Genomic DNA, 13,389 nt, shown 5'->3' with positions numbered 1-13,389 from the left:
ACATTGCTTGTTCTTTGGCATATTTTTTATCCACAGTTTACTTTTTAATTTAAATTGAATTATTAACATTTAAAGGAAAATCTTCCAACTTTTTGGGTGAATGTGTATGCTTAACTGCGATTTAATATGTCATGGAGAATTTTATACAAACAGACCCTGCTACTGTTTCTCCCTTATAGCCCTTTGCTTCTTATGCCTTCTATAAAGCCAATCAATTGAAAACAAAATCCACTGATGGAACTATCACTCTGGTTTCAGACAGCGTTTGCTTTTAAGTCCAGTTGTTCTACGAATTCTCAGGAGACTGGTTTGCAGTGTTCCCTGGCCTGCGATACACAGAGGGATGGACAGCAGTGACCCACAGGAAGACCAAAGAGGAAGCAGCGGGAAAGATAGCGATGGAGAGAGCGGCAAACAGCTTAAGAACCAGCTCAACTGTGAGGAAAAAGGAGAGAAGGAGACCAAAGGGAACGAGACAGAGAAGAAGAAAGAGGGCCGGCGTTCGGGGTCGCTATGGAGAAATGGATGGGCACTGAGTGAAAGACTGGCCATCAATGTCTCAGGGATGCGATATGAAACTCAGCTTCGCACCTTGGCCCAATTCCCTGACTCCTTGCTTGGTGACCCCAGGCGGAGGTCACGCTACTTTGACCCACTTCGAAACGAGCTCTTCCTGGACCGAAACCGTGCCTGCTTTGACGCCATTCTGTATTTTTACCAGTCAGGCGGGAGGCTTCGGAGGCCTGCCAACATACCCCTGGACATCTTCATGGATGAGCTGATTTTCTACGAGCTGGGAGAGGACATTATGAACCGCTTTAAGGAGGACGAAGGTTTTCCAAAAGAGGAGGAGAGACAGCTGCCATCCAACGAGATCCAGAAAAGACTGTGGATGCTGTTTGAGTACCCCGAGTCCTCATCGGGCGCACGTATCATAGCCATCATCAGTGTCATGGTCATTGTGTTGTCCATCCTCATCTTCTGCCTGGAGACACTGCCCGACTTCAGGAATGAGAAGGAGTCTCGGGAGGTAGGGAATGAGATTAAAGTGTATGTTTGGGAGGCAGAATAGTATGAAAGGTGGTGAATATCCGCTTTTTATTATGTTGGTTATCAGCAGTACAGAAAAAAACTGAGAATGTGCATTGACAGAGGAAACTGGGAATTAAATCAAATGTCACATTTGGCGTATAGGTAGGTCAAAGGTAAAGGTTTGGACACAAGGATACATTGATGGATGGCCTTCAAATAATTCAATGCCACTTGCTAAAACAGATATACCAACAGCCTAAATCAAACCACCTGGGAATCATGTCTTGAATGGGAAGTCTGTAACAGTCTGGGCCAAACTGAAACATGATACCACAGGAAGCAAGTGTTTAGGTAAACACACACTGGGTGACGACTACATGTGTTCAGAAGAACAACTAGGAAACAATTTGCCAATATGTCTGGGAGCAGACCAGAGAGAGAGAGAGAGAGAGAGAGAGAGAGAGAGAGAGAGAGAGAGAGAGACTGAGGGTAACTTATGGTGTGATTATTTTAGTCGGCTGTTAAATTTGATACACTCAGATTCAGGAAGCGCTAAAGGGTAGAGGGAGTAATGGGGGGAAGGGGGATGAGTACAGATAATATGAGAGAAAGAAAAGACAGGATGAGGAGACGGTTAGTTGTGTCAATAAAAGGTCACACAAGTGACCAAACACATAGGTATAAGGTGAGCCAAAGCCTTCCGGCTAAAAGGTCTCACAGAATGATAAGCGAACGTTGGGTCATGTTAACACATTCCTCCAGGGCGGCTGTGCCCGGCCAGGCTGCCTTTGCACCAGGGAGCTGCCAGGAAACTACTGTAACTTACTCCAGACCCACTGAACTGCACTTGCATGTTACATGGTTGCAGAGGCCAGTGAGATGGGATAGCAACCAAGGTTGAGATGGACTAGGAGACGATCTCATGTTTCTCTTTGGAGATCTCACAGGGTTATATTTAGTCTTAGGAGAGCCCTTGGAGCCGATCACCACATAGATGTCTACCTTTAGCAATAAACACTGTCACTGACCTGCTACTGAAAGTCATAAGGAATACTCGTGGTTTATTTAAACTTCCCTGAAACTTTAAATATTACACACAGCCCATTACAGCATACTCAACTGATCCCTTTATATCTGTATCTTCCACTTTCATGCTTTTAACTTGATGTTAGGTGTAAGATGTTTTACACAGTTACTATCTAGTGCTTGAACGTAATGCTAGTAACAGACACGGAGGACGGAAAGACAGGTGGACTGAAAAAGAGATAGGCAAAGCTATGATTGAAATGTAAAGCTGCAGATGTCAAATGCTTTTATGATGGTGTCAAAAGATGGTGGACAGCATACTGAAGTTCTATCTAGTTTATTAGAATACCATGAAATTAGTATTTCAGCATAACATGATATACAGTTAAAGGATTTGACTGGCATTTTGGAAATATGTTTATTTGTTTTCTTGCAGAGACTTAGATGAGATAATAGATACTACTCTCCTATCTTTGCGGTAAATATGTAGCTAGTCGGTTAGCTTAGCTTATCATAAAGCCTGGTAATATTATCTGTGTGTGTGTGTAGTTTTTTTAATCTGTACCAAAACTTAAGTGTAAAAACATAAATTGGCTGTTTTATGGAGTATGTTGTACTTCCTCATAAGTTCTTCATTTTTTGTTTGTGCCATTTTTACACTTTTGTTTTTTACACAGATTAAACAAATAATATTATTTATTTATTGGAGAGCTTTAGGCATGCTGGTATGTGGATTTTGTGTCTTTTAAACAGAGGCAGGCTAGCTCTTTCCCCTTGCTTCCAGTCTCTGTTCTAAGCTAAGCTAACTGGCTGATGGTTTTATCTTCATACTTACTGTACCCCTTAAAGGGGGTTAAATTATTTATAGTTTGAAGAATGATTAGCAAAACGACAGTTATAATTGTGTATTTTCAATCTTGTTATAGTAATACTTCTGCTATATTTTATAATTATGTTTTATATCTTTCTTGTCTGTCCTGTCTCCTTTCCTTCAGGAATATTTTTACAAGTACCACTCCCAGGCAAAGAACGTATCCGAGAACATGCCTCTGCCACAAAATGTTTTCCATGACCCCTTCTTCCTGGTTGAGACCATCTGTATATGCTGGTTCTCCTTTGAGCTCCTCATGCGCTTCACTTGCTCTCCTAGCAAGATGCACTTCTTCAAGGATGTCATGAACATCATTGATTTCAGTGCCATCCTGCCCTATTTTGTCACTCTGGGAACAGAGCTTGCCAAGGACAATGACGCCTCTCCAGCCACATCTTTGGCCATCATCAGAATCATCAGGTTAGTGAGGGTGTTCAGGATCTTCAAGTTATCTCGTCACTCTAAGGGCCTCCAGATCCTTGGTCAAACCCTGAGGGCCAGCATGCGTGAGCTGGGCCTGCTTATCTTCTTTGTGTTTATTGGCGTCATCCTCTTCTCCAGTGCCATCTACTTTGCTGAGGCTGACCACACCAACACAGACTTTATCAGTATACCACATGCCTTCTGGTGGGCAACTGTCACCATGACCACGGTGGGCTATGGTGACATGTACCCAGAGACAGTGTGGGGTAAGTTGGTGGGCTCAATGTGCGCCATAGCCGGTGTGCTCACCATCTCGCTGCCAGTGCCCGTTATAGTGTCCAACTTTAGCTACTTTTACCATCGAGAGACTGGATGTGAGGGTCATACCGAGTACAATCACGTCCAGACGAGTCTGTGGGAGGATGAGGGGCCAGAAGGGCAGGAAATAGAGGAAGGGGATGGAGATGCAGAGGCAGATTATTATGCCATTGAAGGCAGCTGCAACCCTTTGAATGGGACTCTGTTGGGTGGCCTGTGTACAGGACAGAGCACAGAGTTTAGAGAAGGTAACAAGTATCTAAGTGAACCACTGGTGACTCAAGTGTAGGGAGGGTAAGCATTGTTTTGTATCATTTGACAAAGACAGTAAAAAAAAAAAAATGAGGGGGTGAATGAAAAAGCAGAATGAAACACAATGAATGAAATTAGAAAAAAAGATACTGGAAAGTAGAATTAAAAATATAACACTAATATGTCTACTCAGTTATTTTTATTGCCTCTCTTTTTCATTTATAGGTATTTATTACACCCAAATGTCACTAAAAGAGACAACCTTTTGTATAATAAAGCTTTAAAGAAAAGCAAGAAAAAGACAGTGAGTTTTACATTCTCAGGGTCTTGATATAAATATAAGTAATATGAGTTGTTATTTATTAATGCTATAAGAGCTTGTGTTTGAAAAAAAATACTTTCTGAATGTCTGTTCTGTGATTGAAACTATGATGTCTTAGTACTGTCACATTTTGGCTTAATGTTTGAAGTGGAAGAAGATAGATTATTGGCAATATAAATGTCAAGTTTCCTCAAAACTCAACCAAACACCAGCAGAGCTGTCGCTGCAGACAGATTGCGATCTCTCGTAAACCAACTCCACATTCTCATCATTCTTCTGTAAGTAATGTACAAAGTTCACAATTGTGTAGTTTTGGCTTATGTGACCTGAAGTGACTGACATGACCTTTTTCATGCTGTAATACAACACTGCTGCATCACTTAATGACATGGCGTTACCATTTTGTATTAAAGAGGAATGTATTGATTGCTATAACAGAACTTCTGCATTTACCTGCTTAATTATGCACTCAGTGTTTTTAATAAAGATTATATTTTATTAATTTTCTTAAAAAGAAGCAGTGCTATTTATGGTTGCCTGTGGTATTAAGTTATAATTTAGGGAAAAGGTGCTGGTGCCATTGGAAAAAAACCTGATGCCTATTAGATATAGCAGTGTTATTTTAGAATATGAAATACAACAATTAATCCTTTACTGCTTAGCCTACGGCATCTCTAAGCACAACATTTAGTCACAGAGGACTGCCAGATCCAATCGGTGTTTTACTTTTATGGTTGACCTTTTCCACAGCTACTAAGCTGTTATAAGTAGCTTCCAATAATATTGTTCTCAGTTTCAGTGGAACACATTAGACTTTCCACAACATCACAGTGATGACCCTAGGAAGGTATGTGCACTACAGTAACATTGCTAGTGTAATTGGCTTCAATAATGTGTTTGACTTTGTGTTACTGGTGTTAATTCAACTATCCGTGAAGGGTAAAAGTGAAGATAAACAAATTACCGGATAAAAAAACCTAGATACTTACCACCTATACAGATGCTAGTCAAGCAGCACTGTGAATGTATGTCTTAAGATAAAAATTAAATGAAAAATCAAAAAAATGTTAAGGAATATTTCACCCTTAAAAAGAATGTATTTAAAAAACCTCAACATGTGTTATTTTGAATTCTTGAGGAAAACTTTATTTTTGTCACATGCCTCCTAAGTGGCAATCTCCAGGGCAGTTCATCAAAAGGCCACTTGAGGATGGCTCTGAAAGCGAGTTAATCCGCATAGACCTACATGTTAAAATGCCCAACTATACAGCACATGATTACAGCCTGGAACAAATAACAGTTCGGTCTCTATAGCTAATATCCCTGTTTATTAAAACAGTACGCAGGTAAAGTTTTATACAACTCACCCGTTTAAATGATATTAAGGCTTAGCTGTCTGCTCTGCTGCGGCACCTGTTCGACCTCTATGCCCAGTTTTGGATTAACAGGGAGTTAGTCTGTGTCGTTGCTGCCAAGATGGCGACGACGGGAGCCACCATGCAGTATTTTTTGTCTTATAATAAGATACAAATAATAATACACATTGTTATTAACCATTCCATGAATTGTTTACAGAACCCAACCAAACTAGGTATGAGAGCATGAAACAAAGACATGCTCTGTTGTTTAAATATCACCTTTACCGAAAACACACTCATGCTCTCGAAGAAAAATCTTAAAATTTCAGTGGAAGGGCGGAAATCATTAGTGGGAAATCTCTTTCGTTTTGGGTGGAACTCGTTATTTGAGGAACTGTGTTTTCAGTTTAGTTTAGCTGGTTGGTCAACAATATTTAAAATATTATTTACAGTACTGAGCAGGGTATACATTCTGAAGTTTTTTGAGCACCTTTTATCAAGAAAACAAATTTATAAAATATCTAAGGAGATGAAATGGGGGCAGAGAGTAAAATTATATGTTTTGCTAAAATACAAAATGTATTAGGTATGTCATTAATAATATATTTAATTATTTGAGGTTGCAATGAAAGTCCTATTTACAGAGAAAAATAATCATAAGAAAAAACATACTTATTTGCATCTAAAAGGTCCATTACATATATTCTTATGTATCCAGTAACTATAACAGAGATAATCTTTTGTGAAGTATCTGCTGTTCCATATTGGTGTATTATGAGGTTCGAAGCTGTAAAATAATTTCAATAAAAGTAGAATCTGTGGTGAGGATAGTTGGAAAGCTTAATAGGCAATTTGGTTGCATTGTACCTAATTTTAAGATAAATTCTATCCCACCCATCTTGTCAAATATAATTATTGTTCAACCTTCTCCATCCAACCGTATTCTCAGTAGGCTACTTCCCAAGCATACAAAAGTCGTACTATTATAAACATATAAAACAAGACTCATGGACTCAATCGTAAAGGCGGAAGTGTTTTGAATCGTAAGATTATCGCGAAAGTACTGAGCGTACGGCTGGACAAACAACACTTAGATTATACTCCACGATTTGGATTTGTGGATTTGGATCCACGAAAGGATTGTAAAATGTTTTGATATAGTTTCACTGTTGTTGAACCTGTCCTTCATTCATTTCAATTCCGAAAGGATTTAATGAAAATCAGTTTTTGAACGTTTCTGGATTCTACGTTCACAGTGGAGGCATCTGAGAAAAACTGATTTCTTCAAGAATTCAAGGTAAAATGTGATCATTTATTGATGAAATATTCATTTTCAGCAAACTGCTGGTAATCTTGTATAAAATTGGGTATTCAATTCAATTCAGTTTATTTTGTATAGCCCAGAATCACAAATTACAAATTTGCCTCAGAGGGCTTTACAATCTGTGCACATGCGGTATGTATATAATAGTGCCATGGTTGTTGTTGTTGTTATTATTAGCCTATATTATTGTTTTTGTTAATTTTAGATGTGAAACGTGGTTCTGAAAGTAAGGCAATAGTCACAAAAAGAAAAAGAAAAATCAACAGCACATCAGTGAGGGTTACCAGCCTTTACCAAAACAACAGTTTTTGAACTAAGTCAACTGCAGCTCAAGGGCATGGCCCAAATGTCTACGACTATAAGAGGTCCACGGTTAATTGTAGGGAAATGCCATTGGTTTAATACCCAATGTGACGTCTGAGAAATGGTTAAAGTAGACTTAATGCTCAAACATACCTAATGAACACCAGAGCCCAAAAACCAAAACAAGTGGTTCAGGGAACTTGGCCTATTTTCCATCATTACTATTTATTTGTCCACCAGAGAGCGCTACAGCTGTCACAATATTCCTCCCACTTTCTCACTCCTCCTCCATGAGAGCTCTGATCATTAGTCTTCCTCATTCTGTAAATGGATTCTTCGTGGTTTGTTTAAGTGTTTCAGGGAAATTCAGTATCATTACATGACGGATTCAGACAAACAAAAGTGAGATTTTTATAATGTTTATTTTCATTCAGAACCACTCTCTAGTCAGATTAACATGAGAAGTACAAACACTGTCCTTTCTTACTCAGACACAAACATACTCTCACAGCACTGACTATAACATCTCAGAATTCATTATTCGATCTTTAAATAACCATTAGAAATACACCACACAAAAAATAAATAAATAAGTTACAATAATACTTTATATTCATGAGAAACTGGTCCTTGATCAATAAAAACTACATAACATATTAAGTTATAGATCTGTTCAATTCATTTTCTTTACTTGTCCCCTGAGAACTGAGGACTGACCATAGTATGCAGACCCATTCCAAGAAGATCATCAGTGTCCACATTAAAATATCTCTGATTGTTTGGTGTCTGTTCAGACACGCTCTCGCTTGCCAAAGTATTCCTCAGTGGTAGGAATCGAGTGAAGGGGACTGCTTGTCGATCTGGAGAATGTCTTGATGCCAGAGACACAGGAACTCCGTGGTGCGAGGAAAGGAAACGGGTGTATCCATCTGCCAGCAGCAGTTCTCTGAAGGTGCAGTCGGCCTCTGAGTACTGCGCCTAAAAGGGTGAATAGATGTGAACTGTCAGTAACGACAGGAAGGATGGAGACTTTAGGAAAGTAAAGTTGTCTTTGCTTACTGTACCTGCCCACTCAAACGACCTCCACTGTCCACGCAGAGAAACAGAGATGATGACTTCCCCTTGATAACTACATGGCCTGGATTAACTGATTTCAGCTCCAGCACACCTGGAAGCACAGCAAAATAAATAGATGCATCTCTATTTTCTGGACCTCAAATTATCCAGTGTATTGTGTGAATGTTTTTTAAAGGAAAATATATCCTAAATTGAGCCCACATATGCTTTCTGTTACTGATTTATCTCCCAGATACTCACTGTAAGCGGTCTGAGCATTGCTTCCTGACACTCTCCCATCCAGAGTCATCTGTAGATACATCCCTCTTCTGTGATTATCTGCAACAAGAAGAAAGACACAAATCAACATAATTAAGAACTTTTAAGAGCGCTGATCTGATTCAAAACTCCATATTTGCATCAAATATATTACTAAATTACTAAAATGACAAGTAGGCTTTTAAAAATACCTGTGTAGAGGTGTACATCTCTGACTTGATTATTGAAGGATAAAAGTGGGTTGGAGTCAGTGAGATAAAATGACAGAGAGAATGGAAGTGTAATGATTAAGAGAAAAGAAGACAAGTAACAGAAAGAGCTGCATGGAAACAAAAACATTTGGAAAAACGATTCAGGAGAATGATTAAGGAATAAATACAAAAAATAAATAGCTTAATGAAAATAAGGAATAGCTTATAAAATAAATAGGAAATATCTCGCTCTGTGGGAGTGAGGTCTTTTTGATCAACAGGAGCAAGTTTTGTGCCCTTTTATAAAGCAGTTTGGAGAAGGAGGTCCTACTTCCTGAGCATATGAGTCAGACATTTCTACAAAATGAAGCTGTGATTTAATGCCGAGAGGATGACCTGTGTTTAAACACTATGTATGGGCTTCTTCCTGTCCCTTACAGTAAAAGTTGCCCGTAAAGTTGTGTGTTTGGGAATCAGGTGGAACAAAATTCCTCCTGGCCAACTAGCCCATAAAACATAGGAGTATGTGTTGATTTTATGTTTCCCAATGTTTGGATTTTCACACTTGTTTAACAAGTTATTGAACATTATTCAAGGACCTCTGAATAAAAGTGTATTATGTACTGTATTAAACAAAACTTTTTACATTAAATATGCTTTTTTATTTGATTTAAGTAATCAAGATATGTATAAGCCAGAGATTTTGTCAAAACAAATAAGATATCCCTCAATTACTTTTCAGTTTTTTTTCAAATGTTTTAGTACAGACACCTGGTTTTGACCTAGGATTTGTTCACAAATTATGCCTTGTCATGTGTGGACAAAAAAACTTTAAGTAATTCAGGGTGCTTTTCCATTCTGGCGTCCACTTAAAAAATATACAAATTTCACAACTGCAGGAAGATGTAACACAAACACATCTCTCTGCGTCATCTGCTAAATCAATTACAACAAAGTAAAGTAGAGTAGAAGCGACAGTGGATCACAATATTTATCTTATTTTGATACGTGTGTTTGAAGGAGAAAATGGGGGAAACGGTGGGTGAAACTGATTCACAAGCAGAGGACAAGTGTTTATGTGACTGCAGCTGTGTGGTCACCAGAGAGGCTGTACGTCACCGTAAACTCACAAGTTAAGAAACACGCTGCATCAAAGAGAAACTTTACTTTCTCTCCACAAAGTGCATTACCACCATGTTTCATTTCACTGTGATGTAACTTCAGGGTTCATTCCAGATCGATTTAGTTTTTACTTGAATGTCAGAACAGAGTATGAAAGCTACATCACAATAGCAAGTCTACTTTTATTTAAATATCCTCATTGAGCTTCCAAACGGTTAACAGTCTCACATGAGAAAAAGTATTGTGGCGCCATTATTATGTATGGCTCATTGGTTACGGTGTGATTCAAAATAAACTGTATATTTTGTTTGAATAAGAAGCTTGCCCAGACTCTCCGGATGTTGAAATGAATTATATACAGAATGGAAGTCATAAACACTGAAAAACAGTCCTTCATGTTTATGTTGCATTCCTTTTGTATAATAATTACTGAGTGTCATGAGGGCCTCATGCTGACAACTGATATTGAACTGAAAGGTTTTTCTTTAAAGCTTATTTAATGAATAGATGCTAGGTGCTACCCTCTTGATAGATAGATAGATAGATAGATAGATAGATAGATAGATAGATAGATAGATAGATAGATAGATAGATAGATAGATAGATAGATAGATAGATAGATAGATAGATAGATAGATAGATAGATAGATAGATAGATAGATAGATCTTCCGCATTAGCTTCACTTTTCAGAACCAGAGGTTTCTTCCTAGATATAATTGGCGACAAAGTTTGACTATTGAATTGTATATATAAATAGATAATCTTAGGTTTTCTAAAAACACACACTCATACTAGGTTAACTGCATGAAGAATGAGTTGAAGACAAAATAAATGGAAATAAAATGATAATTTATATCAGTGCAAATATCCACTTTCTATTTCATACACAAAGTTTGGTTTGAATGTGTGCAACTTGGTTCAAGCTGAAATGAATGCAACTGAAAATGGACTATTTAACTATACATTCTATAAAAGTGTACTATTGTTGTATGTTTTTGTACTTTAATTTTCAGTTATGTAACATGTCAAGACAGGTGCTTTTATTTTCCCACACCTAAACATGATATCTCAATGTCAACATCCGGGAATAAGGCGGACGTTATACAGACCAACTGAGAGATCATCTTCAGAAGCAGAACGGATAGAGACATGGACATCAAGAAGAGGAGAGGTCGAGCTGAAGACTCCACCATCTGTACACGGCTGGAAACTGAAGAATACTATGAAACGATTTCTATATTTGAAAGGTTGTGTGTATGTGATGTCTTACTTGTATCTCCATCCTCCAGAAAACGCTGAATGAACAGCTGGATAACCATGGTGAGGATTATCAGAAGCAGCTCAGCTGCTTCTATGACAAGATCTAGGATAAGTAGAGGATTCTGCACAAACTCGAGATAAGGAAATGGCTGTATAACTAAATATTGCTAAATATCTAAGACTCCTACATTTATTTTAAAGCAAAAATGTCTGATATTTTGTACTGTGGATTAAATTAAGAATTGTATATTGTTATTAGTGTTGATAATGTCCCAGCAGTCACCAGATGTGAATATAAACATGTCTATAAATATATATTTTTCAACTTAACCGCGACTAAATAAAACTGAAATATTTTTCTTTGTTGAATGTACTGTTTTTCTTTCATTTTGTGCTCTTACACTCCACATATTTAATTCTCTGGAACAAAGTGTCATCTTTCTCAAAGTTTTGAGAATGTAAGTTCTTTCCCCAGGCAAGTTTTGAAGCAATCGAGTGGCATGCATTCCTTTAGCTGACGCTTTTATCCAAAACAATATTTAATAAGTGCATTCAACCATGTAGATACCAGCCAAAAATTAATCATTCAAATACATGAACTTTAGCACATCTGCTTCATTTAGCAACAATACGAATCAGGGGAAGTTTTTTTAAACTATGTTATAATATATATATACTTTATATTAAATCCCCCCAAAAATTTCGACTAACTATTTGACCGTTTTAATTTAATATTTTGACATTTTTTGACACACTGTTCTATTTTTTTTTTCAACATACTATACTATGACTTTTTTAGACATACTCAACTACGACTTTTTTTTGACAAACTATACTATGACTTTTTTCATATTGTTTTTGATAAACATTACATTTTTTGTCATACTATACTATGACATTTTTTGACATACTATTATATAAAAAAATTTTGACAAACAATACTTTAAACATTTTTGACACACTATTCTATTATTTTTTTCAACATACTATACTATGTCATTTTTTCTAAATACTATAATTTGACTTTTTTTCATATTGTTTTTTTGACAAACAACACTATTACATTTTTTACATACTATGCTATGACATTTTTTGACATACTATTATATTAACATTTTTTGACACACTATTCTATGACTTTTCACGACAAGCTATACTATGACTTTATTTTGACATACTATACTATGACTTTTTTGACAAACTATATGACTGTTTTCATGAACTATTTTGACAAACAATGCTTTTACATTTCTTGACACACTATTCTATAATTTTTTTCAACATACTATACTATGACATTTTTCGACATACTATATTATGATTTTATTCTACTTTTTTCAACATACTATACTATGACTTTCTTTCACTTTTTTCGACACAATATACTATGAATATTTTGGGACATAATATATTATGACTTTTTTCCGACATACAATACTATGACTTTTTTCCACATATTATGCTATGACTTTTTTTCGACATACTATACTATGACTTCGAGTTTTGGGGATTTTGGGGATTTTAAAATAAACAAGAACAGGTATTGTTAAGTTTAGTTATTATTTATTGGTTCAGTTCTGCATTGCATAAGTTAATAATTATCTTTTTTGTTGCTTACCATACCCACCATGTGTTCTAGAGATAATGGAGGAGGTGCCCAACCACTTCCTATGGTTGGGCACCTCCACAGGATGGCTTCATCAGGGTTGTCATTGGGTGAGACCAAGTTTAGAGGGAAACTAGATTAGATTAAGAAATGGATTTATGTTGATTGTGATCTGTTATGTATGCCTGCAAATGTCTTTTATAAGGCAAGTGTTTTCTAATTGAAAGATAGTAAAAAATTAAGGACTTCATCACTTACCTGTTTCAGGAGAATTATTGGAGTTCCCTCCAGTTATGGTACAGTCTAGATTGACTAGGGTCATTCAGCCTCTGACTCGCCTCATAATTTACAAGAACAACTCCTTTATGTTTTCCTCCAAACTTTCTCTTTTTATATCTCGTCCTCCATATGTCTTTATGGGCCTTTCTCAATCTAAGAATCTAAAGAAAACGTGATCATTTGTGGCCAAAGTACTGTCCAATTATACAAATTTGCATTCGCCAATCGCAGTTAAAATTACCGGAAGTGTTATCAACATGCCCAGTTGGTAACTTGTGCGAACTTGAAAGCAAAAGCATCCCAGCATTCGTTTTGGCATACAAGCGAGTAGCAGGAGGCAGGCCAACGACATTGCATTTTTGGTAT

At 37.0% G+C, this 13,389-nt stretch overlaps 2 protein-coding genes across 2 annotated transcripts; one reads left to right on the top strand and one right to left on the bottom strand.

The window, feature by feature from the left end:
• Window positions 1–343: 343 nt before the first annotated feature.
• Window positions 344–3,959, top strand: LOC129091355 (potassium voltage-gated channel subfamily A member 7-like). Its single transcript, XM_054598939.1, has 2 exons — window positions 344–1,030; window positions 3,054–3,959. Exons 1-2 carry the CDS (start codon window positions 344–346, stop codon window positions 3,957–3,959), a joined length of 1,593 nt encoding a protein of 530 aa, XP_054454914.1.
• Window positions 3,960–7,916: 3,957 nt separating this feature from the next.
• Window positions 7,917–8,903, bottom strand: fgf21 (fibroblast growth factor 21). The gene is made up of 4 exons (XM_054599492.1): window positions 8,756–8,903; window positions 8,547–8,624; window positions 8,294–8,397; window positions 7,917–8,207 (listed from the first exon to the last, which is right to left on the bottom strand). Exons 1-4 carry the CDS (start codon window positions 8,901–8,903, stop codon window positions 7,917–7,919), a joined length of 621 nt encoding a protein of 206 aa, XP_054455467.1.
• Between the last annotated feature and the right edge of the window lie 4,486 nt (window positions 8,904–13,389).

This window comes from Anoplopoma fimbria, chromosome 5 (assembly GCF_027596085.1).
Source record: "Anoplopoma fimbria isolate UVic2021 breed Golden Eagle Sablefish chromosome 5, Afim_UVic_2022, whole genome shotgun sequence".
In the NCBI taxonomy this organism is placed as follows: domain Eukaryota; kingdom Metazoa; phylum Chordata; class Actinopteri; order Perciformes; family Anoplopomatidae; genus Anoplopoma; species Anoplopoma fimbria.
The sequence above is the reverse complement of the archived record's forward strand: the minus strand, read 5'-3'. Positions and strand labels throughout refer to the sequence as shown.